Below are 25,770 nucleotides of genomic sequence, written 5' to 3' on the forward strand. Positions count from 1 at the left end.
TCCACGGGCTTAAAGAGGGGGCCTCGCTTTATCACGCAATCACCAGGCTATTCTGCTGCTTTTCCCCTCGGTTAAGCCACATTATTTCGGTGACCATTTTGGAGAAGTTTATACGAGACAGGCAACTAAGATAGACTTCGATAGACTTCCCTAGTTGCCACCAGGGCAGTGCAATGCTTAAGGACCTATAGCGCAACGATTACTTCGGAAGCTTTAGGGTAGCCCATACTATACATGTCGGCTAGTCTCGGGGAGATAGACTCTATCCCAGGTACTCCGTCGAGTTCATACAAACAGTAGACGAAAAACAAGAATAAAGTATTGTGCTTATTCCATTTTGAAATGTTTATGCTTATGTGATACTTTCTAGGCTCTAAAGATGGCTTAAATTTCGTGCATAGTATGAATAACTCTTTTGCTATTAGATACGAAACATTACCCAAGCTGAATTAACCAGGTACGCAAACAATTGGTATATATCCCTTTCTTCCTTCTTCCAAAATCCCAACGCCATCACATCATTTCTTTACTTTCGCTTCGCTCGAAGGGGACGGTTGTTCGGGTATCAACACCAGCCACAGCGTTTGCGTCTTCAACTTCAAAGGTGTTCCCTCGTTAATCTCAAGCCCAGCAATAAGCGGCTCCAGAGCGTTCATCTGTCTGTCAGCCTCGATCGCCTTTGTCTCCCACGCCCTGCTTAATAAACTATCCAATGGCTGGCCCAGAAGATGAGCCAAGCCCGCTGAATCAAACAAGATAGCGTGCAAGCCGCGCATATGAAGCCACTCCTCGTTTGCAACGGCTGCGTATGTTGCGGCTCTTTCCAGGGGCGTCCTTGGCTTCTTAGTCACGGCGCCTATGGCTGACCCGGGGAGCGACACAGCGGTGCCGACGATGCCCATAGCTGTCGATATGGGCAGCGAGATGGAGCCTCCGATAATGCCCATGGCAGCACCGATGATGTTTCCCCGTTTGGCGTCCCGCGAAACATTCTTGCCTATAGACTTGGCTTGGGCGATGACATTTTTGCCCAGGTTTTTGGGATTTTCGCCAAGGTGCGCAGCCATATCAGTGGCATGTGACAAAGCACGGTCTGATACTTTGGCCGTCAGGAAGGCAGAGATGGTGGCTAGAAAGGAGCGCCAAGTCTGCTCGGTGATGCCATAGCTAAGCAGGATAGGGGCATAAGCTGGGAGGAAAGGCGAGTCCGGATCGGGGCTGACTTGAGGAAAGGCAATGGGGGGCCGTGAAGCAGCTGTTGAACTGCTGGATGCTCCAATGTTGTCGTACACGGGAGGACCAGCATCCGCTGCGGAGCCATCTTTGCTATATTTGGGGAAATTGAATGGCGAAGTGACGGTTGGGACGAGGGCTGACCCTGTCGGTGCCTGTAGCGTTGACGCTGATGCTGATACTGACAGCGAACGTGACGCTGAAGCTGAAACCGAAGCTGAAGCCGAAGCTGACGGCTCTAAATGCGATTCTTGATATGCTGGTGGAGCTGATCCTGAGGCATCAAAAGGAATCACCTCTTGCGGCAGATCTGGTGAGAATGCACTGCCTGACGCATCGCTCTTGCTGCTCCTCTCGGCGTGTTTGCTATCTGAGCCACTCCCACTGCTATTCTCCATGACTGGCAATGTATCAACCAGCTAATTCGAAGCAGCGGTGAATTTTTTACACTTTAATTGGGGTTTTATGCTGGGATTAACGCTGGTTTTATTATCGCGGGAGTGTTTTGCGGTTATATCACGTCATTAAAGCGTCGTGATATAGACAGTATAAATACACAATGTTGTTGCACTACGTAGTTGGGCCCTGGCAATAGCACTTGCGTAGCTCTAGCGGCTGCGCCACGGATGCCTCACGGGAAAATGTCGGTTCGAATGCCTAGCCTGGTTTGTTTCGCTTTCGCTTGATCTTCAGCTCTTGCTGTTGGACAATTCGCTAAACCGAAGGAATGGGATCCTGAAGGCTGAGAGCCGGCAGAGGAGCGCTTTAGATGCGCTATTCTGGTTATGGATAGCGGTTTGTGGCGCGGGAGGAGAGCTGACGTCGAATAAAGTGGCTTTTGTAGAAGCTTGAGTCATGGGTTTCGCTTGCAGTATTTTATCAATGCAAGGGGTTCCTTGGTGGCTGATGTTTGGTGGATGCTAAATGGTAATAGATATAACCTCGCCGCAATTTTTTGACTTGCTATTGTGCGCATGAGCTCTGTATTTCGAAGCGTCGTTGATAAATGAAGCGCTATCGATACCAAACCTTTGCCTGTCAGCACCCATTCTTAGTGTGCTGTACTCTGTACTTTGCGCTACTCCGTAAACGATAGCCTTTAAGTATTACATAAACAGCAATATGAGTAGCAACACTTGTAGTAGAAACACCTGCCTGTAGAATAACTTACATATCGTGCTATGCTCCTCGCAAGGGGCAGCCTTCAATATATACTGCCGAGGTGGGGTGGCCATTACTCTGTCCACCCTGGTCCTGTACCGGCACTTGTGCCTTTACCCACTAATACTAGCAGCTTGTACAGTGGTGCTATCGTGTAAATGCTAGTACTGGCACTCTGCTATCGACTGTTTGTGGATAGCACCATCTATAGATATGTATTACTACTTCCGATGCCATGTAATACCTGATCTGGAATTACCCAGTACTGGTATAGCTGTATATTTATGTAAGTTACGTGTACCTTGCTCATAAGGAAAAGTCCCCACTTAATAACCACTATCCCTGTATAGGAATTTGCATCTTAGAGTTTGGCTTACCATTGGCTCAACCCCGGATCATCCAATGTCAGGCTATTCCAGACCATCCCGGCAACTTCAGCTCCCCTTCGTCGCGCCCCCCGTGAACGTCTCTTGAGCAATATCCTCGGGAATTATTGCTCTAATGTGCATATTCCCTCCCTTTAATTGGACAGAGTCTACTCTCATGATCTAGTCCTTCGTACAATCGGCATTGCTCCGTCTACCTCGTTATATCCACCCTCTATTATACACTGGGTCCGAGGTCGCTATTTCCATCTCTCTATTATTAAGATAGATAACGAATCTAGTCATGGCGATGGTCGAGCGCATCAACAACGGCGATGAAGATGATCGTTATATCGACAGTGGCCTGTTGCTTCATCCCACCATCATGTCTAGGCCCCTAACTGTTCTGCCGTCACATCCACATCCTGTTCACTTCTCAACCGCCTCTGTCGCCTCCGCCAGAACCACCACCACCACCAAGCCGAGAACGCCCGTGGTTAAGCTTCAGTTTATTAATACAGCCCATCCCGGCGAATCCACAAGCGCAAAGTGCATCAGCCAGATCCGATCTCATGTAGCCAAGGACTCCCACGCCCGCCGCCGTCAACGCAAGGCTACCCAAGCAAGGTCAGGTACCGCCACAGCGGTTATTACCAGCAATGGCAGGAGAAATAATAGCATCGCTTCTTATTCATCGGCGTCTTCCTCGCCGTCTTCGTTAGCTGCAGACGATGCCGCCCGAACCGACCAATCATACTCCACTTCCGCGAGTCCAGATGGCCTGCAACATCCACAGGCCTGGGAGTCATCTACAAATACCGGATTGGGACAGAAGGGGTTTCGGAGAATTGCCCCGAAGGGAGGCGCTATGGTGCGGAGGACGCCTTTGCCGGAACCGAGACAGATGATTGGCGACACTATGAAAGATGCGTGGAACGGGCAGTTCGCCTGGGAGCTGTCACTCGACGATTATGGCATCTTCAATTACTGTGAGTCGATATATCCTACCCGCCTTAGTAAAGGTACATGCAGTAGTACCACTACTACAAGAATCTCCTGCCTCGCCTCTCCACCTCCTCTTGCGTGGATCTCGCAGATCATGCATAACTGTAGAGTGCAAGTCGCGCTTTGACTGCTAGGATCCGCACAAATCGGTGGTTGCATGCGCAGGTAGGGGATCTGTACTACTACATACCTTTACCCAGACGCAAAGTGTACATAGACTGACCTTGTTCGTACTAATCACCGCCACCAGATCTGGAATGGGTCCTCGATTATGGATACGCGGTTTGTTTCCCTCCCGACCAGGCCCCCGCTGTAATGAAGCGTATGAGGTCAACTTGGGTCCCCTTTGCTGTGTGCAACTCTGGTCTGCTCAGTCTCATTCTGTACGTCTCTTACCACCGGCGTGCCATGAATACGAAAGATCTAGATGAGGCAATCAAATGTAACCGCAAAATGGAGCGCTATCGGATGAATTGTATAGAGTGGACCAGGCATGCCGTTTCAGTGGAGAAAGAGCCGACTGTTGAGACTGTTTTCATGGCTATGGTAATGAGCTCAGAGGCGGTAAGTTTTTTTTTTTTTCCCCTTTTTTTTTTATATATATAAATATCCAATGTCATCGGCCGCTTTTGGGCATAGCAACCGCTAACCCTTTCCCTTTCTTGGTAAATTATAGTACTTCGAAGACAACTTTGACACATCGCTCACCCATGCCCAAGCTGCGAGAACCATGGTTTCGGCAAGGGGCGGCCTGGGGTCTTTTGGCAAAACGGGCATCGATGGCCTCATCTCCTTTCTGCTGCGGACATCTGTGTATTGCGGCAACTACTTTTTTGTTCCAGGCTGCGCTCGTGTTGCTCTCCCTCCAGAATAAGGATTAAAAGTGAAATATGCTTCAATTGAATTTACATAGGATTGTAATATGTGTGTTTGTATCTAGGCTTTGAGGCGTTATACATAGCGTTTGAATTATATACAGGAATTGCTTCATATCGCGTCATGCTGTTTCGTATATGCTCGTTATTATTTATGCGCGAAATGACATTGTTTGCCATATGCTCTTCTTCCCACACCGGGTATCAAATCATGCTCAAAATCTCCCCTGACTCGTACCCCCATTCTGCTTCTAGGTCCTTTAGCCGCCAAATGGCACCCCATCCCGTCGTCCTATCGATAATCTTGAATATCCTGGCGACTTCCAAATGTTCTCTAGGATGGGTCAGCAGCCTGCCAGCGATATACAGCGGCTGAATTGCATTGATGAGATTGCCACGGTGAGGATTTGTCCACGATATGCCGCAGACCCTCTGGGCGTGCCAAATAGCAGAATATTCCAATGTATTAGGCAGCGCCTCTCCCGGCGGCCTCATCTCCAGCATCACTATGCACGCCGCGTGGTAAAGCTGGTTGCTCGAAATCGCCGCCCAGTGGGCAAACAGAATCACAGGGAAGATTTGATTCTCGCTCGGCTCCGTCGTCATGATGGGCAGCAGGCACTTTGGCCTCGTGTCCCGCCAGAACTGCAGCTCGGACCAGAGCCGGTGCCAGCGGTCGACAAAGGGCCTGTCGTCGGTCTCGTCCTGCTCGCCGAGCTCGACGAGCCTCACCTGGCGGTACATCAAGTCGCAAGCCTTTGCACAGAGGTACACGGCCCAGTTGGCGTGCATGTCGGGCGTCTCGCGGCCCTTTTGGTAGAAGATGCTCTTGACGAAGTCTTCGGCTTGGGATTTGGTGGTGCCGATGCCTTCGGGCACGGCCGGGACCCATTTGTCGAGACTGAGCACCGTGCTTTCGGCGCCGCCTCCTATGATGGCGCCGCAGAGCTCCATACGCGCGTAGCACCAGAACACGGCTTGCAAGAGACCTCCCGAAAAGCCGGTGACTTCGTAAAAAGCGAATAGTGAAGCGCAGCCTTCGATGTGCCGTCTCCAGTTTCGGGGGCTGCCGGACATGAGCTCGAGGACGGCGAGGATGCATGCTGTGACGAGCATGTTGGGATCCTTGGCTTGTAATCCCGGAGCCAGCAGTCTGATGCTCTCTTGGTATAACTCAAGACTGTCGTAGCTCTTTTCCAAACAGGCCTTTCTCTCCATTTGTCTTGCTGAGAAGGCGAGTACTGCGTAGAACAAGCCGGGAGAGCTCTGTGCTAATAAGGGTACCTGGATTCCAAAGTGTCGTGCCTCATCAAACTTGTCCAGGTATGGTGAGCATTCTATGACCCAGTTCTTTAGATATTTGACGAGTCTCATCTTGGGTATTGAGACTCTGGAAAAGTCCAGACTTTTTGATGACGGCACCGAGACCCGTTCATGATCATCCGCTTCATCGGACGTCGGCTCAGGTGTTGCGCTCTTACTTGGGTCAAGGGACACTCCCGCAAACAGCAAACCTCGCAGCTCCTCTTGAAGCTCGATATATCTGGGATTGGCGGCGTATTCATCAAAGGGAGAGAGTGAGGTCGGGGACATGAAGGCGTCCCCGTCAACCTGGTTAGCATTGTGATCGTCCATTGTCGTCAGCCATGAGAATGAGTATCAATAGTCTCTCTCTGCTTGCCGAGTCTACCCTGCCAAAAAACCTGGTCTGATATCGGGTGACCCCTGGTGTTGAACTTTTTTTGCTAAGAACAAACTTGGCTTGCAGCTAAGGCGATTTTTTCTTTTTTTCTTGCTTGCTTTGGCCGAGAAGAAAAGGACCCGCCACTAAGCAGCGTGTATAGTAATAGTAATGGTCAAACGAAACTACTGCTTATTCCACTTCGTATCACTTTAATTTGAAAACAATTGATTAAAAGAAAAATTCTGGCTCGCCGCGTGAAGAAAATTTGGGGAAATTCGGGGGAATCGCTCGAGTGGAACCGACAAAGGGATCGATCAGCAAGGCCCAGATGCAATGCACAGGCATATCTTCTCCGCATCTGCAGCAAAACCCGGACGCCACCACGAGAGACGGAAGACCAGCATCAACGCGGCTTAGCCCAGTTCCCCGGCCAAACACTAATCACTGGAAAAATCATACGGAGGGGATAATGCTCGTATGTTTGCGTGTTAGTCTGTGGCCGGCACATGACAGCCCGAGTCAGTCAACCCATCCTTGTCAGCACGTTGCAAAGAAGCCGTCAATAGAGCGAAGACACAAGACACCGCGGTGCGTAGGCTACACTGCCGCAAGGGGGATAGGCTGTGCGAGTGGAGGAATGGCATCTTTAGCCGCCTCACAGGAAGGCATCCAAGCAAGAATTATACGCGGACAACAGCCGAGGGCGTTGCGCGGCCAATCGGGTCCTTTTTCGGTACTCGCAGTGGCGGTGATGCTATCCCCAAAGCAGGGGGCAGAGCCTACGAACCCCCCAGATTTCGCCCAGATTTCGCCCGCGAACACATTCTTCCATCGAGGAAAGGCGAGGAAACATGCCAGTTTCCCCCCAAAATTGTCAAGCGGGCTAAGTCTCCACCGAATAAACCGGGACATGATTCGTATGGCTGGGGAGTCTCCAGATTTTTTGTAAACCACGAGGTAGCAGTTTAAATAATGGAAACATGGGGTGAAAACCTGGAGTAAGAATCAGAGGGTTGCATTTAAATGCTGGGGCTCTCCCACTCCTCTGGGAAAACGAACCACTCCTCGCCGCTCTTCATCAGCTCGACAATCCTCCCTCTCTTGCCCAGCACATCGGCTGTGTGTTGTTGCAACTGAATCACAATTCATCATGTCCACTGGATCCACGGATATTGAGGTTGCTGCCAACGGCGGCCTGGCCGTCGAGCCAGCACGACGTGTCAACGATGCCCAGAGAACCATGTGGCAGTCGCTTCGACACAACCCCAAGGTCCTCTTTATTGCCTTTTTCGCTTCGTAAGTGTTTTATTCTCAACTTGCTTCACGGAGTAGTTGGCTGGTACAAGCAACATTTACTAACAAGTTCGTGCTTTTAACATACAGACTGGGTGGTTTTGAGTATGGCTACCAACAAGGTGTCTTGGGCCAATCCCTGGTCATGACTCGCTTCAAGGAAAATTTCCCTGCAGTTGTCAACTCCTCTTCAGCTACCGGCTGGTTGACATCGGTTCTTCAACTCGGCGGTATCGTGGGCTCTCTGTCCGCAGGTGTGCTGGGCGAGATCATCTCCCGCAAGTACACCATGTTCATTGCCTGTCTCTGGGTTATCCTGGGCAGCTACCTCTACGTCGGTGCCCACGAGGGCATGTCCTCCCTTCTATATGCTGGCAGATTCTTCACCGGTCTCGGTGTCGGTCTCTTCAGCGGTGTCGGCCCTCTCTACAACGCTGAGCTTTCTGCTCCCGAGATGCGAGGACTGCTCGTCTCATTCTACCAGTTCGCCACCATTCTCGGAATCATGCTTTCTTTCTGGGTCGGATACTGCAGCAACTTTATCGGCGGAACCGGCGAATCTCAGACCGACCTTGCTTGGAGACTCCCCTCCATTATCCAGGGAATCCCAGCAGCCCTTCTTGCCGTTGGCATTTGGTTCATGCCTTTCTCTCCCAGATGGCTTGTCAAGGTCGGCCGAGACGAGGAGGCTAAGAAGACTATGGCTTGGATGCGAAAGCTTCCTGAGGACCACGAGCTTGTCCAGATTGAGTTCCTCGAGGTCAAGGCCGAAAGTGTCTTTGAGAGACGCGTCTTTGCACGAGATTTCCCTAAGCTGGCGGCCAAGGAGAAGAGCGCCTTTATTGAGCAGTTTGCTCAGTATGCCGCCTGCTTCAACTCCAAGGATAACATTAAGCGAGTCTTGACTGGTTTCTTCATCATGTTCTTCCAACAGTGGAGTGGAATTGACGCAAGCAAGTTTCCCTTTTATACGAATCGGAAAGTACTTTAGCTAACCATTCTCTAGTTATTTACTATGCGACTAACATCTTCATCACCCTGGGTTTGACTGGAGGCACAACTGCACTGTTGGCAACCGGTGTCACCGGAGTCGTCTTCATCGTCAGCACCGTACCTGCTATGGTAAGCTTCACCCGGTATCACAAATCTCCTGTAGCTGGTAACTGACTCTATACTTCACAGTTGATTATTGACAAGGTCGGACGAAAGCCCATGCTTATTGTTGGCTCCATTGTCATGGCTGTTAGCATGATTATCGTCGGTATAATCGTTGCCAAGTTCCGCCATGATTGGCCTGATCACGCCGCCGCCGGCTGGGTTGCTGTTGCTCTTATCTGGATTTACATTGCCGGTTTTGGTGCAACTTGGGGACCCGTCTCTTGGACTCTGGTCTCCGAGATTTTCCCTCTTTCTATCCGAGCCAAGGGAGCTTCTATTGGTGCCATGAGCAACTGGCTGAACAACTTTGCCATTGCCTTCTTCGTGCCTCCCATGCTTTCGGCTTGGGCTTGGGGCACCTACATTTTCTTTTCCGTCTTCCTTATTACTGGCATCTTTGCTGTCTGGTTCTTCCTCCCCGAGACTAAGAACGCAACCCTGGAAGACATGGACCGAGTATTCAAGAGCCGTACTGGCGAGAGAGATGCTCAGCTATTGAGAGAGGTCCAGGAGGAAGTTGGCCTGGTGGCTCTAGTTGAAGCCCACCAAGCAGCTCAATACGAGAAGAAGGATATCCACGAGACGCAGATTGAGAAGCTGTAAGCGAGGCAGCAGATGGGATGGAGATGTGTTATTACAGTAATGAATGCTACGGAGTACTATAGCCATGATGATTTTGGACGCAACTACCTTGATTACGGGTCTGTTTTTGAGAAGAAAATTCAGTTGCAAAATAGGAGATAAATAGGAGTAAAATATACCCACGACAAATAATTACTTAATAAGTAGCTTGCGAGCCCGTTGTTTTGATAGTTCCAGGCTAGCTGATCAGAAGGCTACGCCCCACTGGGAATAAGCCAATGCACAATTAACGGGGCACCCCATAAAGTCTGCAGCGCACTAGCGGGGCACTAGAATATTTCACCTGCTGCTGATTCTTGTACGCCGAACTCGAGAATCAGTCAGCGCGGCAAACTTCACCTTTAACCCAATCCAGGCCAATTTGAGATTTCAAGGTTCTTATCACTTTGTTCTGCGGTTCTCTCTAATTTCTTATTTGCCGGTGGTGAAGTGGATGGATGGATCCCATGTGACATGCACTTATAGCAGAGTGATCCGGTATATTCGGAATCGGTCCAATGCCTGTCATTCGGAACATCCCAGACACTAAGAGGAGGGTCCGGACTGGGTGCCTCTCGTGTCGAAAACGTAGGCGAAAATGTACGTCATGCTCAATATCTTGCTATATCCACCTACTCTTTGGTTTTTCATTTTTCTATTCATCAAGGATAGCTCTGTGTAATGACTTACACTATTGGGCGGGGGGCCATCGATGACTAACATTTAACCAAATGCTAACTGAGCATGTGTGTAGGTGATGAACGCAAGCCGCGATGCAGCAGCTGTGAAGAGAGGAATGTTCCGTGTAACTACCCGGACCTAACATTCATAATGGGTCCTAAACTTGGTGCTACCCAAGAAACGAGTAGTCCCTCTTCAGATCAGCCCGCACGATCTTACTCAAACGTCAGGGTGAGTCAGCCATCCCTATAGGTCATGATCACCGCTCCGGTGCCTTGTGGAGAATAGAAAGTAACTAATGCGTGATGCTTCAAGTTTGTAAACGGTTCTTCATCAAGGCGTTCGGCGCCATCAGCTGAAGCACAGGCATCTATTCGGCGCGAAGAGCCGCCGTTGCAAGTTGAAGAACGAGAGCCGGAATCACTTCTCAGGCCTGAAGATGATATCATGGAATCTCTCATGGCCAGCTCAAGCTCTCAATCCAAGACAGCTTCAGCTTCGCCATTCACGGCTTCGCACCTACCGCAATCTGAATGGAAGGATTATTTCTCTCCTATCCATGCTGCTTCTATTAAAAACGAAACTGCCGCTCTGCTGCATTTTCAGTATAACCTCGCGCCTTGGATCGAAGCAGGCGATCTAGGATCTTCTTTTGGAACCGAGGTCATGCTTCTCGCACAGAGACGACGACCCGTATCGTCTGCCATCTCGCTGGCTGCTTCTAGTCAACTAGCCAAGTCCAATTCATCATATGAGGACTCAGCAGTGCTCCGCCAAGAGACGGAGAATGCTCTTGCTCTCGAAGAGCCACGAGTGAGGCGAATTGGACACGCGCTTTTAGCTGTGGGGGAATTATTCAATCTCAGCCCTTCTCGATGGAGAACGTTATCCTTCTTCCAGTCGGATGAATCCACGAGAAATACCAATAACTTTTCAGGATTTGGAGAGCCACTTGAAACGCTACTGCGGTTCCATTCGAGACTTGGTGAGTAGTGCTGAAGCAGCCAGGGATACTCAAGTCGAACTATTGAAATTAAGAAAATTTGACTGACACTCTCTAATTTTAATAGACCTCGCAGCGTCACTGTTGACAGATCAGCCACCGCTGACAACTTTGGGATTCGCCATGAATCATGATCCAGCAGATCGCACTCTCCCATTGTCGACCAAATCTATTTACAATGCTTGCCTACTTCAACTCGCCAGCTGTCTCCAGCTACTTCATGGCAGCCACGGTAGCAGTATTGCGTCTCCCTCACCGCCCTTCTTCATGTCAGCAACTCAGGAGCCATTGCCACCGAGCCCAGGCTCGTATTTTTCATCAAAATGGTCTTCGCTATGGTCAAATTGCCAGCAGTGGTATCACAACCGACCAGTTGAAATGCAGCCTATCCTAGAAATCCGCAGCGTTGAGGCAGGCCAAATCGACGCAGACAACGAGTCCTCATTTCCAATACCAGTCTATACTAGCTCGATTGCTCTACAGTGTAACATTGTGTATCACATCTCATCACGCCTTCTTCTATCTCGCAAACCTCGACTTTTGCGACTATCCAGTCGCCAACGTCATCTATCATCGCTGAGCTGGCACGCGCAACAAATTGCGGGAACGGCAACGCGCAACGAGTTTGCAGAGCAATGGGATCCTATTCTCATTGCCGGACTGTTGTGGATCGCCAGGGATATGACACATCCGTCACAACAAGAGTCGCTTTTGTCGTGCTTCAGTCAGATATCATCCACCACGGGGATCAACTTGGATGAAGAAATTCACACGTTGAAGGATAGGTGGAATGTGTCACATGTGAGGGGCCATCAGTTCTCGGGCTGAGACGCTTACTTTTGTTTTTTACTGCTGCATACGACACCACCCAAATCTCATCTACAAAGGATTGATTCTGCAAAAATGGCTGGGCAGCTATAACAAAATCATCCTCGTGCGATGATGACTTAACGATGGTACCTTAAACTCTCTATATGGAGCACCCCCAGATCAGGATTGCCACGCGCAATAGCGGCTTCTACCCCACACACTAAACCTCGGTCCGTCGGATCAGGTTTCCCTCTCACCTACCTTGTTGGTCATGAGATTCTAAACCCAAGATCTTATTATAAATGACAATCTACTCCAGATCTAAGATCTTTTACTTATGAAAATTTTATAGAAGCCTCCATCTCCGCTGCAATAATGGCGGCGACGGCTTCGGCTCCTCCCTTGAAGGGAATTAAAGTCTTAGAATTTGCTGGTCTTGCCCCCGGTAAGCACAATTTCCTATGCGCTTTCGGCTTTATCTCATTATCATTCGCCCTCGGCATTCAATCTCCCATATTCGCTTCCAATAACTAATACCATTTCTCAGGTCCCTATGCAGGCCTTATCCTCGCCGATGCAGGCGCTTCAGTCCTCCGGGTCGATAGGCCTTCGTCGACCCGCGCCAAGGGTGAAATGTCAATTCCCGATGTGCTTGCCCGCAATAAGTCCTCCATTGTCGTCGACTTAAAAGACCGTCGCGGCATAGCACTCATCAGACGTCTCGCAAAGCACGTCGACGTCATCATTGACCCATTCCGGCCCGGCGTACTGGAGAAGCTGAGTCTCGGGCCAGATGAGCTGCTTGCCATCAATCCGCGCCTTATATACGGCCGCATGACTGGATTCCGCCGCGACGGCAAATACGCCGACATGGCCGGCCACGACATCAACTATCTGGCTGCATCTGGTGTTCTCGCTCTGCTTGGAAGATCAGGCGAGAAGCCCCTTGCCCCATGGAACATTCTCGCCGACTTTGCGGGCGGAGGCGCCACACTTGCCCAAGGTGTGCTCCTCGCCATCATATCCCGGTTCTCCACAGGAAAGGGCCAAGTCGTCGAAGCCAACATGGTAGACGGCAGTTCCCATCTCGCATCCTTCCCCCGCATGTACCTCAAGACTCCCCTGGGTGATCAACCGCGAGGCAAAAATGTCCTCGACGGCGGTCGTCCCTGGTATGACACCTTCGAGACCTCTGACGGCGAATACATGTCTGTCGGCGCTCTCGAGCCTCAATTCTTCCAAGCCCTCATCAAAGGCCTCGGTCTAGAGGGTCAAGGCTGGGAAACCAAGCGTTACGATCCCGCTTCCTGGCCACAACTCTACGACCTCTTCACCAAGATATTCAAGAGCAAAACACGCTCGCAGTGGGAAGCCGTTTTCGACGGCACAGATGCATGCTGCGTACCTGTACTACACTATAGTGAGTTAGAGACGCAGTCCGACAGGGAAGGCGATCAGAGGCCGGCTGTAACGCTGAGAGATACCCCGTTGCTCTCGCCGGCTGATGCAGAGGGGAAGGGGTACGTGGCAGAGCCCTTGGTTCTTGGCCATGGGACAGAAGAAGTTTTGCAGGAGTGGACTGGGTGGAAGAATGGAGATCAGTACGAGCTGGAGAAGGGAGTTGCTGTGCTGAAGGATAAGGGAGGGAATTCCAAGCTATAATAATATGTATAGTCTTGACATTGTATATGCATGATACACATGAATACTGCTTCATTCAGATAGCCTAATGTTTACGATATTTCATTCAATCCACGCGTATTCACAAAAAGAAGAAAAGCATGCAAAATGATCATATAGGTACTCGTGATTTCACATCATGAAATAAATTGTTATTCTAATCTGGTCATGCTGTAGGCCTAAAAAGGAAAATATTGAAGAGAAGAAAGGAGATGTATAAACCCCTTTCCCTCAACAAAAACAAAAAGCAGGCCCCTCCCCGGTCCAACCCGACCACCCAAAAAGAGCAGCTCTACTTCTCCAAATACTCCGCTTATCCGACGAATTTAAAACCTTTGATATCCCACATTTGCCGACAAAACCCCCCAGGCTCTCGCTCTCGTTTCTCTCTCCGGACTCATTACTCATTTGCTCTAGCCTCCGGAACAGCCGATGGTATCGAAAAAAAGAAGAAAATAAAAGGGAGGAAGGGGTTTAGGAAAAGGGGGAGAGGAGGGAAGAGGGAAGAGGGAAGAGGGAGGAGGAGGGGAGCGAGTTTCATCGTGCGTCATTGCATCTCATAAGCCGTAAAGTCGCCTCGTCCACACGATCGTCTAAACATAATCACAATCTAGAAAATAGCGCGTTTCGCAAGTTTTCTCTCTACTGCACTTGGCTGACAATCTCGTTGGCCTTGCCAAGAGATTCAACCATCTGCTGACACTCTTTCCGCCTGCGGATGGTGAAGTCGCTCTCCTTGAGCAAGTCGTCAATGCTGTCGTTCTTGTACATGTTCTCCAGCAATTCTCGCTGCATGCCATCTTTTGTGAGCCTGGAAGTCAATAGTTAGCATTTTTCTAGTTTCAAATTCTGGTCTGGGCGGCATACTGGACAAGGTTGAACATGATAGCCTTGGGAACCATGTCGGCCATGGTTCGCTTGACAATGTTGTAGTAGGATGAGATGAGCAGTTCTGTTCGTCGTTAGCATATGCGAATCTTGATTAGTTGTATAGATTGTGCTTACTGATAACCTCAACTTCAATCACCTCACGTTCTGATAGTGTGCCAGAGGCCTTGAGGGTTGGTGGGGGTGGCTCCATCGCGGCGGCCTTCTTCTTGTTCTTCGCAGCGAAAAAGCTTCCGAAGAATCCTCCGTTTGAGGCTCCATCAGCATCAGGAACTGTTGGGCTGGCAGCTCGGCCAGGAGTGCCAGTCAGTGCCTTGCCAGTCTTGGGGTCAACCTGAACAGGCTTTGGGTTGTGACGCTCATTGACAATGGCCATAGCCTAGAGGTGCATCTCACGTTAGATCTCTGTCAAAAACTAATGGAAGAAGAGAAAAATAAAAAGGGAGAAAGGAAAATACATACGCGGTGGCCGTTCAGGAAATCAGGGTGAGCTGTGTTAATGTAGCATGCCTCCATGGAGACCAAATCTCTGACGAGCTTGTTGGTTGGCTCCATGGCCTTCTTGAAGAAGGTGACAACGGTGCTGTGCATCTTCTCCTTCAGAGAAGGATACCGGCGGTAGAGCTGCTTAGAGAGCAGCTGTGATAGGATTCGCACCAACTCGTCGTAAACCAGCGATACACACTTCAGACTAGGGTCTTCCATTCGCTTGATCTGCTGCTTGACAATAAGCTCGAAAGCAGTTGTGCCAACAAACAGTGCGGGAGAAGGACCCGATGAGTTGTACAGGTAGGTTCGAATATCAAGATCCTTGACAACGTCAAACGGATCAAGGGCCTTGACACCGTTGGAATAAAGCTCGTGGAAAACGAAGCTGATACGAGCACCACCGGACAGTTCGCTGCTGGAGAGCTCAGTGTTGTTACCGTCCAGGACCGTGCGCCATTCGTTGGTGAACTCGGTAATGATGTTCAGGACAATGTTGGAGCTGTTGCCAAGCATCGATGGGCCCAAGCTCTCTAGCTCAGCGCTGTACTTTTGCAGGGAGCTCGAAATTCGCGCCTTGATATCCGGAAGCGTCTGCTTGATATGCATCATCAGGATGAGGTTGAGTTTACGAGCAAGGTAGGGAGTACCGCAGTAGGAGCTCTTGTTGCGGTATGCGGTGTGGTTGTCGAAAAAGTTCTTCTCCGCCTCCAGGGCAGCGCCAATGGCCTTCTTGTTATCAATGTCTCGTTGTCCTCGGTTAACCACAGGGACGTAACCCAAGCGCAGCGGAATAATACGGTTGGACAGAATGTCAATGACGTCGGTGCCCTCTTCCATCAAATCGACCTTGGTGAGAACACCAATGGTTCGTTGACCTTCGGGGTCGACTTCACGTGCCAGCTTCAAACCATCGGAGTTGGCCAGATCGATGTTGGCGGCCGTGACAGCCAAGATGATGGCGTTTGACTTGGAGATGTACTTGAGGACCATGTCTCGAATTTGGCGCTCAATATCGCGGGGCTGATCACCAACGGGAACCTTTGTCAGACCTGGCAAGTCAACCAAGGTCAGAGTCAGGACGTTGGGAGAGTAGATGCGCAAGTTGATGGGGGCTGGAGAGATTCCCGCATTTCGTCCGACCTTGGCCTCGGTTTCTCTTGAGATTTCATCTCTGATTTTTCCAAAGTCGTAAAACTTCTGTCCAGGCAAGTGAAGGAACTCGCCCCATTCGTCCACGTTGGCGGCTTTATCGGCGCCGGCTTCGATTTCATCATGGCTGACGCCGTTGGTCTGAGCGGGGCGGTGGATGAGTTGAAGAACGAGGGGACGACGCGTAACAATGCCAGTACCTCGGGGGAGGCTGCAGCGCGAAGAGTTAGCATCACCGTCTCTCAAAGATAAGAAAGGGAGAGGAAGAAATAGAAGAAAAAGCAGCCACGGTAAGTAAGGGGGCTGAGTGGCTGCTCCATAGCGGTACTCACAAATCACGGCCAACAATGTTCTCCAGCACGGAACTCTTGCCGCTGGACTGACTGCCGACGACGGCGATCTGGGGAAGATCAATGGGGTTGTTGACACCGACGGTTGCGAAAACGTCCTGAAGCTTGTTGACGAGCCTAACGGTGAAGATTTCTGGTCAGTAACAATGGCCACAACAGCAGTAGCAGCAGCAGCACGAGCTCAGCGGCAGACACTCACTGGATCAGGGCGGGATCGGTAATGCCCCCCGACTGGGTAAGCGAAGAGCCGGACGTGCTCATGGTCGCGCTGGTGTTTGTGTGTTGTTGGAGCGTAGTTGACAAGTTTGAGCCAAGAGTTGCGGTCGAGTTGCTAAAGGGGTTTATCGCGAAGATGGTAGCGGTCGATCAAGTGGCGGGGTGCCCTTGCTGATAAGTGCGGGAGAGACGGTGAGAGCGCAGCGAGGCCGCAGCCGGGTCGAAGTTTTGCACAGGACGACGTGACTCTCCCAAACGGAGCTTGCAGCAGATGGTATCCTGAAATTCGCAGAAATGGCGGAGAGCCGCTACCAAGCAAAAGGCTGGACAAAGATGCGAGTTTATGGGTTTGGATGGAGATTAGGAGGGACTCGCAGACTGAGCCTGAACAAGGGCACGGCGCTAGGCGGCTTTGGGCCGGTGCCCTGGCGCTGGCAGGGCGGTCCAGCCACACGTGGCGATGCGCCAGCGCGCTGAGAGCACCTGGACGGCCTTTGCGTGAGGCTGGAGCGTCCAAAACAATAGGACTGCACGACGGCGGCCTGGCTAGCAGGGGTCGACGTCACTGGATGATGTGGACAAACAGCGAGGCGCCACATTGAACTCTGTGACTGCCATGGCTTCCGTTAGCAGGGAAAAATTTTTGATTCCTGCAGACATTCAGTCATCGTCGCATTTGGTGTGCCAGGCAGCGGGTGTTGGCTCCGTGGCCTGTCACGAGCCAGCCAATCGATGCGATCCCATAGGCGCGTTCCAAGACGGGCCGCGTGGTATCAGGTATCATCCATTCACCTCCATAGGGGCCTGAAATGTCCACAAGGCTGACAGGCCGCATGAACGCTCCTTGTTTAATTACTACTACTTGCGGGATAGAAACGATTAGATAATTTCTTGACTAAGCAGCATTCGAAGAAGTTATCCAAGGTCTTGTATCTATTCACTATACCACTTGATGCAGTTGGCTTGGTCTTAACTCATAGCCTCAGGAGTTTTTCCGTCTCCTCGCATCGGAAAGTTTTGTCCTTCGAGCTTCTTCATTCCGGGAAGTACATAAGCAATCATCTTCGCGTCCCCCCTCGTAACATAACCACCATCTACATAGCCATTGCCCTCCGCAAGCTTCTTAGATGGGATATTATCCTCGGTGGTAATAATGCATATCTCTTTGAGGCCGAATTCATCCTTCCAATATCGCGAAATCCTAGCACTCCCTTCCAACCCGTAACCTTTCCTTTGGTGTTCGGGAATTATCACATAGCCCAAGTCCAGAGGGATATCGGGAGTACGGCGACAAAGAGAGATGAGTCCAATTGGGATGGCTGGTGCGGTTTTAAGGTAAGGGATATACCAGCATGGGGTATCTGGACGGCCATGGGACTCGGACGGCTTCATCATCAATGAAAAGATGAGCGAACGAATATCGTCATTCGTCCAAGCCCCGTCTGTTGGACCGGCACCTGGCATGAAATGATTAAATAAATCGACAGTGAATTGCATGTGCGTGTCGTTTTTCATGTCGAATATATCGTACGTGAGACGATCCGACTCAAGCGTAGGGGCAAAGAGCGGCTTCGAAACTGTCATGGTTGATATGGGGATGTGTGATTCGGAATATAAGAATAGAATTATGACTAGAAGGCCACAGTAATTTGGTATTGTAATTAGATGGACACAACGATTTGGTTATTTTTTAAAATGCTGTATGCTTCCATCATGTTAGTTTTTATAGAAACCAACTCTCATAACGACACAAGCCATCTTCGCGGCTGTTGCGGTCATCTGCGGGTGATGCAGTGCAGCTAATTTCCTCGTGTCATCAATAGATCCTTATTAGAGAGGCGGACTGGATCCTATTTCACGGACTATTTCTAGGGTTATCGGAGTTAAGAACAGCCCGAGGCGTATAGGTTTGAAAGTGGCTAAATTTCTGGCTACTTAGATCGCTCTGCAAGTAAGCTTACGTTGTAGACGGGGTTGTAAAAGGTGGCTTTTCGTTTGTCGTTTTGTTTAATCTAAACTATTAGTTTTTCGTTAACGAAAAACGAAGTTGATTAGTTTTCTTCAGTTAATTAACGAAACTAAAAACTACAAAACTAGTAACTAATTTACCACCCTGGCTAAAGATAATAATACATGCTAGATCACTTCGGGCCAGTCCGCGATTAGCACCCAACAAGGCCTTGACGCTTATTAGGTACCAACTTTGTGCCCAGCAGTCGCTACCTTATCAAGACATACTCACTTGGCACATAGTTTAAAGGGTATCTGCCCAATACTATTATAGTATAATACTAGCATCTCTCTAGCGGTTATCAACAAGGGTTTCCATTTTCTTTCATTCTCTTTCCAGCTGCAATTGGTGGAGATTCATGTATGTGCTCCAACATGGCTGCAGATCCTGCATGAACACCACTCGGATCAGCGCTTTTCTCAGGGTCCCAAGCAGGGGAGGCTAGATTTGGAGCCACTGTAAGGCCCCGAAATATGCTATACTGTGTGCAGCTGCATTGTCGCAGCCCAACCAGCGTTGACCTTGTACGGTGGTCTGGAGGCGGGAGGACCGATGGATATGGACGCCTAAATGGATCCATACAAATGCGCCCAAGGCAGCCAAGCAAATCAAGAGAGGAAACGTCATCGGAGGCTTCTCAGCTGAGGCCTCGCATGAAAACCATGAACTGGCTCAAAATACCACATCTACCCCATTCATAGCCTAGCGAATTAGAAGCAAAACAGAAACTCTTCACTATGATACCTGCATGGGAAAATAAATTTGATTCATGGAGAAGAACTGCAAAAGTTGATCAAGAGATAGCTAATTTGTAAAAATCCCATTCGAAAGCTCATGCAATACCTAGTACTTGCTTTGCCTTGCCGCCGCCTCAATTTCCGTAATCTAGCAAATTTGAACCATCCCAGCTCCGTCTTCGAAAACCTGAGGATCCAAATGACATACTGTAGACAATAAAAGCCATTTCGTCTGGATCTATTTCCTTAATAAACCAACTCCAGCATAATAGAGAAAGGCAACCCAAGTATCGAATGACCCAATAGCAAATCATGAATGAATGAATGAATGAATGAAGAGAAAAGGATTCAAGAAGAGCTCAGTGGGTCATCATGTCGAGCTTATCAACATAAATGTTTGGCCAATTAATGGCCAAGCCCATCGTCGTGTCTTGGTGGAAATTCCTCTCCTTGCACTGCTCCTCAACGTGTTTGGCCAGTTCATCGATTGCTACTGAAGCTCTGTTGGCCATTACCCCCATCCGAAGCTGCGTAACCTTGTCCCTTTCGTCGAGAGCTCCCTGGTGTGCTCTTCCTTGATGGATCATATTGAGATATCTTTCACAGCGTCTGTCCACGGTAAGACGAACCGAACCGTCTTCGCTCAAGGTAATAGCCGAGCTGGAAGACTGTCGGCTCATGTACCTGGTAAGTATCTCGACGTGCAATATTTGGCAATCAAGAGTTTTTATGGCTTTGATAACAGGCGCATTGGCCTCAAAGAAATCGATAAAAGTGAAGCGTCCTCCGGGCTCATCTCCCTCTTCATGCCAAAGAGGCGATACGCGAATGGTCAGCGTGCGGATGTTGCAAGTGTCGTCTCTGGATGCACCATCGCTTTGTTTGGCAAAGAATCTAATTGCTGTGGCCATACTCTGTTGAGTTGCTTTCGAGTATCGATTGCGTTCTGCTTCAACAACAATTTTCCGAAATAGATGCGCAAACTTGGCGATATCGATGCATCTCTCTGCGCGATCATTGCAGAAAAGGGACTCTTCCTCTTCGTCTTCATACTCTGAGCCACTGTCGCTTTCATCTTCAGATAATATTTCGTCATCATCTGTCGCCAAATTGAGAATGGCCTGCTGAGAGTAGACTGGATCACGAAGAAGGTATGCGAATACATTTTCTCCGTACAACACAACACAAGCCTCGTCATGCACAATCTTGCATGTACTAAGGATGCTCGTAGACAAATTCAACTTGTTGCTCCTGTGAACCTGCTTCCATCCTCCGTGAACAGTAATCGGTTTCTTGTTGACAAGTAGGTGGCGATATATCTTCATTCTAATCTCTCTTGGGATACCCATAAAGTTGTGCGGCGTCTTTCTTAAAATGAGATCTGAGGACTCTTTTTCATCGGATTCGTCTTCTGGGAGAACAAACAGATTCGATTTCCTGCACATTCTCTTCCTCGGTCTTCCATTATTGTAAGCAGAGTGAGAACCGTCACTGTTGCGATCATCTTCTTCAATTTTTTCGTCCTCGCCCCCGTAGGAGTGAGCTGGGATACTGTCATCAGTTGGATCTGGGACCCAAGGCGAAGGAGCTCTAAGTGACTCGGACAAAACTTGTTTGTCGGCGCTGTTTATCTGCTCCCGTAGCTGACGAATTCCCACGTAGTATGATTGACGCGAAAGTGCATGAAAGCCGGTAAAGTCGCCATCAAGAGGAAGTTCCATTTCTTGCCCATTGGGATGGCGCGCATAGCTGAGTATAAGCTCGTTCCGCCGCTGAGCTTCGGCTTCAGCTTTCTTGGAAGCTGCATCGCTGGTAGATGTGTCGTCAGGATCGGAGCGATTCCTATTCCTCTTCCTTCTGGGCGCGGTGACTTCAACTACTTGTTCTGGAACTGGGGTGGCCATTGTAGAGCTTGTTGGAAGTAGAAGGATAATACGTATTAGTCTTTGAAATATGAATAGAGTTGGAAAAGATTAAAAAGAAAGGAAAAGCAAGAGAAGGGAAAGAATTTATTGAACGGATTTATAGCTATGCATCTCGTTCCCTTTGCCTAAGGCAGCCTCATTCGAGTGACGGTGTGTAGAGATGGTGTGTAGTTGGATACAAACTAGACACAATTCAACGTTGAAGTGTCCACGAAGAAGACATGAGCTGGCAGATAGGGAAGACATCGTGTAGAAATGATGATGTTGGTGGCAGTAGAATATAAATACTTTGTATCACTTTTAATTATCAACTAATACAGTCTTGTATAATCATTCTATAATCTAGCCTCGCCGCTAAGTTACAGCGAGAGCATGATAGCATAAAATATTGCGATGGTAGAAGATACATGTATATACACAAAAGACAGACTACATAGGTACTTTTATTCCTACCTGCGAAAACCAGGATTGATACGCCTGATGAGGCCAGCTGAGGTTAAGTCGTGTGCACGTATACTTGGTTATATCAATGATATCATCCGCATAAGTTTGCTTCGCATATTATTCCAATTTTAATCTTATAAAAGAAATACCAGATTGGGTTATCATCATGCTGAGATATTTCATAAACTTATTAATTAGCTTTCCAATAGGATAATCTCTGGTGGCGGCTGGGGTAGCGTTCGTAAACTTTTGACCCTCCCTTCAGTTGTACATGTTAATCTCTCAAGTGTTATCACGGCACCTAGAGATTGCTGCCATCAATATCTAAGATACCTCAGCTGCCGCTAGCGCTAGCCGCCACCTCGTGAGTCGCTGTGGCCGCACTGACACAGCGCAGCTTGGCAGCCACTACAGCCGCCACTTGGCAGTCGGAGCCCATAATAGGTGCCATCCCCAGCGGAACCTTAAATCTTACGGACCTTCGACACATGTTGAACCGCAACCCCTCTGACGACATTACTCATCCCGCACACGCAACGACTGCAACGACAGCTGCTTCCGTCTGCTCGTTACCGCGGCCATCTTCCCTTCTGCGCCTCACATGAGCATTTCGGCTACGTATTTGCTGGACAAGCGAGCCCCAGACGCTTCGGCCAAGCCAGTCCCGCCTGGTTTCGTCACTGGCTGAGCTTCACGATCTGGACCATCCAGGCCCAAACCTCGACTCCCGTGGATTCCTACATCATCTGGTCCCTGGCCAGCCGTCTGCCAGGTTTCTTGCCATCACACCGCGGCCATCTGCCGCGGAGAGGTCGACGTGGACCAACTCTCCAACTCTCGTGCCCTCTCGGTTGACGCCTCCGACGGCCCAAGCCCTCCGCCAGCCTCTCGGAGCTCCTCTGATACGTCCTCGGCACTCGACACTCGCCCTGCTCCCAGGCCCGCCGATACTGCTTCGCGAGTGCCGGCTAGCGCTGCGAATATAGCGTCTTCGACAGCATACCGATCTCCATCAATCTCTCATCAGCCTCCCCCGCAGATCCTAGGCCGACGACGACGACAACCATCTGCAGAGCCTCAGTTAGACGACGAGGCCCGTATTGCCGTTCCTGCTGTGGACGCTGTGTCTGCCGCTGCAGACACAACTACCGGAAGGCAATTAAAACGAAGGCGGCGCGGCGGCGCAATCATGTCATCAGATGGGGACATGGCCGGGGCGTTTAATGGATCCGGGGCGACGCAGTCAAACGGCTCTTTCGCCGCATCTACAGCGCATCGAGATGTAGCCTCTTCTATTTCCGCCAACGGCAACCGTAAGGCAGGTGTTGTGACGAATGGGTCGTCGAATGGCGAGAAACGATCGGCTTCACACCCTCTTACGTATTTCGGACACAATCGAGAGGAAGTCACGCGGATATTGATTCAGGCTCTAACAGACATGGGCTACCAAACAGCGGCCGACAGTGTTGGACAAGAGAGCGGTTACAGCTTAGAGAATCCTACCGTCGCAGCGTTTCGGTCGGCTGTGCTTGCTGGCTCCTGGGCAGAGGCCGAAGACTTGTTAAATGGGGCAACAGCGCCGGATGAAGAAGGTGACGGTGGAAACGGTCTTGTTCTTGCAGCTGGCTCAGACAAGGATATAATGAGGTTCTGGCTGCGGCAGCAGAAGTTCCTAGAGCTACTTGAACGTGGTGAAACATCTCGGGCCTTAACGATACTTCGCATGGACTTGACACCCCTCTACCAAGATCCGGCCAAACTTCGACTCCTATCAAGCTTGCTGATGTGCAGTTCTCCGGAAGAGGTTATGCAAAAGGCTAACTGGGATGGCGCCAATGGGCAGTCTCGGAGAAAACTGCTATCAGAATTATCCAGTATAGTCTTCCCAATACTTTCCCAAGTACTTACGTCCTTTTTCGGCTAACCTATTCACTGATAGAACGCATATCACCGTCGGTTATGCTGCCGGAGAACCGTCTAGCTGTGCTCCTTCAGCACGTTAAGCAAAGCCAGATCGATACATGCCTCTACCACACCGCGGCATCATCTCCTTCGTTGTATTCCGACCACCTTTGTGACCGACGAAACTTTCCTTCTGAAGTAGCCCTAGAGCTGGGCGACTTTGGAGGGGAAATCTGGTCTGTCCGATTTTCTCATGACGGTACGCGCTTAGCAGCCTGTGGTAGCCGGGAGCACGTCAAGATATGGGACACACACACATTCTCCATCGTGAGTATTCTCACTGTTGAACCTAATACAGAAGACAGAGGTAAAGGTATCTGTGATATCTCTTGGAGTCCTGACGACTCCATGATTATGGTCTGCTCTTTTGATAAACATGCTCGGCTGTGGGATCCAAATGTAAGTAGAGAAACTCCATCTATCTGCAGATCGAATCTGCATTCCTCGTCCTTGCGACTGCTGCTAACATCTGAGGCCTAGACTAGCACCCTAATCAAAGATTTCAAAAGGTTCGACGAGCCGGTAAGCGGCTGTGTGTGGGCGCCAGACGGTAGATCATTTGTCTTGGGTACCTTGGATAAATTTCACGGCCTGTGTACCTTCAACGTATATGACGACGAGGTTATCGAATGGGACAAAAAACACAGAGTTCAGGATCTTTGTGGATCTCCCGATGGGCGCCTGCTAGTGGTAGTAGATGACCTACAACACATACATGTCTACGATGCCATTACGCGGGAGCTAGAATACGATTTAGAACTAAAGGCCAGGCCAACATCGGTCAGCATCAGCCAGGACTCTCGACATTTGCTTGTCAACAAGAAGGACGGCGAGGCTCAACTCATCGATCTTACTACAAGGAATTCCGTTCAAAAGTTTTTGGGACACACGGGAGGCGATTTCCTTATCCGTGCTGCATTTGGCGGCGCAAGCGAGAGCTTTGTCATGAGTGGAAGCGAAGATGGAAACATTCTCATCTGGCACAAGAACATTGGGGCCGCCGTCGAGAGGCTGCCCGGCCATCAGCCGCGATGCAATGCAGTGGTTTGGAATCCCACGGATCCATGTATGCTAGCTTCGTGTGGAGATGACGGCCGTATCAAGATGTAAGTACCACTCAGGAACCACCGATACTTGAGAGCCGCAATTTTGCTAACAATGAATTCACAGCTGGACCAGCAAAGCACGGAGCGTGGAGCTTCGGGCAAGACACCCTAGGGGAGGATCTAACGGATGGAGGAATGCGATTGACGAGTCGTAGGCCGAGAGGCAAACGCTGCGCCCTCTACGCCAACCCAGAAATCCCATGTCCGGACCTCCAGAATCACCGCCGCCCGCAACGGCGTCTTCAGAGCTAGAAGAAGGTCCAAGGCTTCCAGCATTACGACCACCGCGACCACCGCGAACAGCAACCCAGAATATCAGGTCAACAGATCTGGAAATGGCGTCAGCAGGTCTGGAAAGGGCAGCAAGGGCTCTCTCTCTCTTGAATTCTGTTTTGCGTTCCCCCTCAGCTTCATCCAGACTCGTCTGAAATGCACCTATATCGATGGGAGAAGTGGTGGACCCCTGGGGCGAACTGCCTTGGCGTATCATGATTCAAAAGGGAAAATTGATGAGCGGAAAATAGAGATCGATACACTGCTATCATTGAAGCGTCATGCCACTTTTCAACGTTAGGAGATATTGCTATTCAGCCTCTAGCTGCTTCAGGCCCTGTGTCTTTACCATACGCTTCGTATGTTTGTTTATTTATTTGTTTCTCTCTCTTCCCCTCTCTTCTCTATCTCTATTAACCTACTGGAGTGTCTAATGGGAGGCGTTCAAAGAGGTAGCGGTTGATGTATAGTGGCCTTTGATGCCATGAGCGGTTAGTCTTATGTGTAGAAGAATGGCATTTGTTTGTTTTACGCACACTCAATAAACAATTCTACACTCTAGGTGTAATTTGTACTATCGTTACATCGTTGCTCCTACCAGTGACATGCCATTATGATGATGATGACATTTACGCGCGTAGTAGTTCATTG

General features: G+C 49.8%; 10 protein-coding genes across 10 annotated transcripts; 5 read left to right on the forward strand and 5 right to left on the reverse strand.

The window, feature by feature from the left end:
- Positions 1-296: 296 nt before the first annotated feature.
- Positions 297-1,776, reverse strand: GGI43DRAFT_28700 (uncharacterized protein). Its single transcript, XM_083201312.1, has one exon. It carries the CDS (start codon positions 1,629-1,631, stop codon positions 519-521), a length of 1,113 nt encoding a protein of 370 aa, XP_083066498.1. The 5' UTR covers positions 1,632-1,776; the 3' UTR covers positions 297-518.
- Positions 1,777-2,826: 1,050 nt separating this feature from the next.
- Positions 2,827-4,741, forward strand: GGI43DRAFT_28761 (uncharacterized protein). The gene is made up of 3 exons (XM_083201324.1): positions 2,827-3,748; positions 4,015-4,328; positions 4,441-4,741. The coding sequence occupies exons 1-3, from the start codon at positions 3,064-3,066 to the stop codon at positions 4,636-4,638; spliced, it is 1,197 nt and encodes a 398-aa protein (XP_083066499.1). The 5' UTR covers positions 2,827-3,063; the 3' UTR covers positions 4,639-4,741.
- Positions 4,383-6,463, reverse strand: GGI43DRAFT_28767 (transcription factor domain-containing protein). Its single transcript, XM_083201325.1, has one exon. The coding sequence runs from the start codon at positions 6,272-6,274 to the stop codon at positions 4,844-4,846; it is 1,431 nt and encodes a 476-aa protein (XP_083066500.1). The 5' UTR covers positions 6,275-6,463; the 3' UTR covers positions 4,383-4,843.
- Positions 6,464-7,373: 910 nt separating this feature from the next.
- On the forward strand, positions 7,374-9,575 carry GGI43DRAFT_28776 (general substrate transporter). The gene is made up of 4 exons (XM_083201327.1): positions 7,374-7,619; positions 7,707-8,569; positions 8,623-8,738; positions 8,799-9,575. The coding sequence occupies exons 1-4, from the start codon at positions 7,474-7,476 to the stop codon at positions 9,375-9,377; spliced, it is 1,704 nt and encodes a 567-aa protein (XP_083066501.1). The 5' UTR covers positions 7,374-7,473; the 3' UTR covers positions 9,378-9,575.
- A 659-nt stretch (positions 9,576-10,234) lies between these two features.
- Positions 10,235-12,421, forward strand: GGI43DRAFT_28852 (uncharacterized protein). The gene is made up of 3 exons (XM_083201339.1): positions 10,235-10,307; positions 10,462-11,061; positions 11,147-12,421. Exons 2-3 carry the CDS (start codon positions 10,524-10,526, stop codon positions 11,905-11,907), a joined length of 1,299 nt encoding a protein of 432 aa, XP_083066502.1. The 5' UTR covers positions 10,235-10,307; positions 10,462-10,523; the 3' UTR covers positions 11,908-12,421.
- Positions 12,265-13,551, forward strand: GGI43DRAFT_378859 (CoA-transferase family III domain-containing protein; the record flags this gene model as incomplete). Its single annotated transcript, XM_083202753.1, has 2 exons — positions 12,265-12,334; positions 12,437-13,551. 2 exons carry the CDS (start codon positions 12,265-12,267, stop codon positions 13,549-13,551), a joined length of 1,185 nt encoding a protein of 394 aa, XP_083066503.1.
- Positions 13,552-14,171: 620 nt separating this feature from the next.
- GGI43DRAFT_28809 (dynamin-like GTPase VPS1) lies at positions 14,172-16,854 on the reverse strand. Its single transcript, XM_083201332.1, has 6 exons — positions 16,645-16,854; positions 16,428-16,562; positions 14,920-16,306; positions 14,575-14,836; positions 14,437-14,521; positions 14,172-14,380 (listed from the first exon to the last, which is right to left on the reverse strand). Exons 1-6 carry the CDS (start codon positions 16,704-16,706, stop codon positions 14,212-14,214), a joined length of 2,100 nt encoding a protein of 699 aa, XP_083066504.1. The 5' UTR covers positions 16,707-16,854; the 3' UTR covers positions 14,172-14,211.
- Positions 16,855-17,299: 445 nt separating this feature from the next.
- On the reverse strand, positions 17,300-18,697 carry GGI43DRAFT_391483 (GNAT family N-acetyltransferase; the record flags this gene model as incomplete). The annotated part of the gene is made up of 1 exon (XM_083204448.1): positions 17,300-18,697. A coding segment is annotated over exon 1 (610 nt), but the record flags the coding sequence as incomplete, so codon positions are not given.
- Positions 18,698-19,722: 1,025 nt separating this feature from the next.
- On the reverse strand, positions 19,723-21,357 carry GGI43DRAFT_391485 (uncharacterized protein). The gene has a single exon (XM_083204449.1). It carries the CDS (start codon positions 21,311-21,313, stop codon positions 19,769-19,771), a length of 1,545 nt encoding a protein of 514 aa, XP_083066506.1. The 5' UTR covers positions 21,314-21,357; the 3' UTR covers positions 19,723-19,768.
- A 1,318-nt stretch (positions 21,358-22,675) lies between these two features.
- Positions 22,676-25,738, forward strand: GGI43DRAFT_28908 (WD40-repeat-containing domain protein). Its single transcript, XM_083201345.1, has 4 exons — positions 22,676-23,652; positions 23,718-24,139; positions 24,221-24,846; positions 24,911-25,738. The coding sequence occupies exons 1-4, from the start codon at positions 22,968-22,970 to the stop codon at positions 24,999-25,001; spliced, it is 1,824 nt and encodes a 607-aa protein (XP_083066507.1). The 5' UTR covers positions 22,676-22,967; the 3' UTR covers positions 25,002-25,738.
- The last annotated feature ends 32 nt before the right edge of the window (positions 25,739-25,770 follow it).

The sequence above is a fragment of the Trichoderma evansii genome (assembly GCF_050947405.1).
Source record: "Trichoderma evansii strain SZMC 28006 chromosome Unknown GGI43scaffold_1, whole genome shotgun sequence".
In the NCBI taxonomy this organism is placed as follows: domain Eukaryota; kingdom Fungi; phylum Ascomycota; class Sordariomycetes; order Hypocreales; family Hypocreaceae; genus Trichoderma; species Trichoderma evansii.

What these genes read in the sequence shown, in the direction of transcription:
- GGI43DRAFT_28908 (XM_083201345.1), top strand. Translation starts at nt 22,968, where the DNA reads ATGTCATCAGATGGGGACATGGCCGGGGCGTTTAATGGATCCGGGGCG. An exon ending in ACTGCTATCAGAATTATCCA is followed by an intron (nt 23,653 to 23,717) that starts GTATAGTCTTCC and finishes ATTCACTGATAG; the next exon opens with AACGCATATCACCGTCGGTT. An exon ending in GATGACGGCCGTATCAAGAT is followed by an intron (nt 24,847 to 24,910) that starts GTAAGTACCACT and finishes ATGAATTCACAG; the next exon opens with CTGGACCAGCAAAGCACGGA.
- GGI43DRAFT_28700 (XM_083201312.1), bottom strand. Translation starts at nt 1,631, where the DNA reads ATGGAGAATAGCAGTGGGAGTGGCTCAGATAGCAAACACGCCGAGAGG.
- GGI43DRAFT_28761 (XM_083201324.1), top strand. Translation starts at nt 3,064, where the DNA reads ATGGCGATGGTCGAGCGCATCAACAACGGCGATGAAGATGATCGTTAT. An exon ending in TTATGGCATCTTCAATTACT is followed by an intron (nt 3,749 to 4,014) that starts GTGAGTCGATAT and finishes CACCGCCACCAG; the next exon opens with ATCTGGAATGGGTCCTCGAT. An exon ending in TGGTAATGAGCTCAGAGGCG is followed by an intron (nt 4,329 to 4,440) that starts GTAAGTTTTTTT and finishes GGTAAATTATAG; the next exon opens with TACTTCGAAGACAACTTTGA.
- GGI43DRAFT_28852 (XM_083201339.1), top strand. Translation starts at nt 10,524, where the DNA reads ATGGAATCTCTCATGGCCAGCTCAAGCTCTCAATCCAAGACAGCTTCA. An exon ending in GCGGTTCCATTCGAGACTTG is followed by an intron (nt 11,062 to 11,146) that starts GTGAGTAGTGCT and finishes TAATTTTAATAG; the next exon opens with ACCTCGCAGCGTCACTGTTG.
- GGI43DRAFT_28767 (XM_083201325.1), bottom strand. Translation starts at nt 6,274, where the DNA reads ATGGACGATCACAATGCTAACCAGGTTGACGGGGACGCCTTCATGTCC.
- GGI43DRAFT_28809 (XM_083201332.1), bottom strand. Translation starts at nt 16,706, where the DNA reads ATGAGCACGTCCGGCTCTTCGCTTACCCAGTCGGGGGGCATTACCGAT. An exon ending in ACCGATCCCGCCCTGATCCA is followed by an intron (nt 16,563 to 16,644) that starts GTGAGTGTCTGC and finishes CTTCACCGTTAG; the next exon opens with GCTCGTCAACAAGCTTCAGG. An exon ending in GATTGAAGTTGAGGTTATCA is followed by an intron (nt 14,522 to 14,574) that starts GTAAGCACAATC and finishes AACGACGAACAG; the next exon opens with AACTGCTCATCTCATCCTAC.
- GGI43DRAFT_28776 (XM_083201327.1), top strand. Translation starts at nt 7,474, where the DNA reads ATGTCCACTGGATCCACGGATATTGAGGTTGCTGCCAACGGCGGCCTG. An exon ending in TTTATTGCCTTTTTCGCTTC is followed by an intron (nt 7,620 to 7,706) that starts GTAAGTGTTTTA and finishes TTTAACATACAG; the next exon opens with ACTGGGTGGTTTTGAGTATG. An exon ending in TCAGCACCGTACCTGCTATG is followed by an intron (nt 8,739 to 8,798) that starts GTAAGCTTCACC and finishes TATACTTCACAG; the next exon opens with TTGATTATTGACAAGGTCGG.
- GGI43DRAFT_391485 (XM_083204449.1), bottom strand. Translation starts at nt 21,313, where the DNA reads ATGGCCACCCCAGTTCCAGAACAAGTAGTTGAAGTCACCGCGCCCAGA.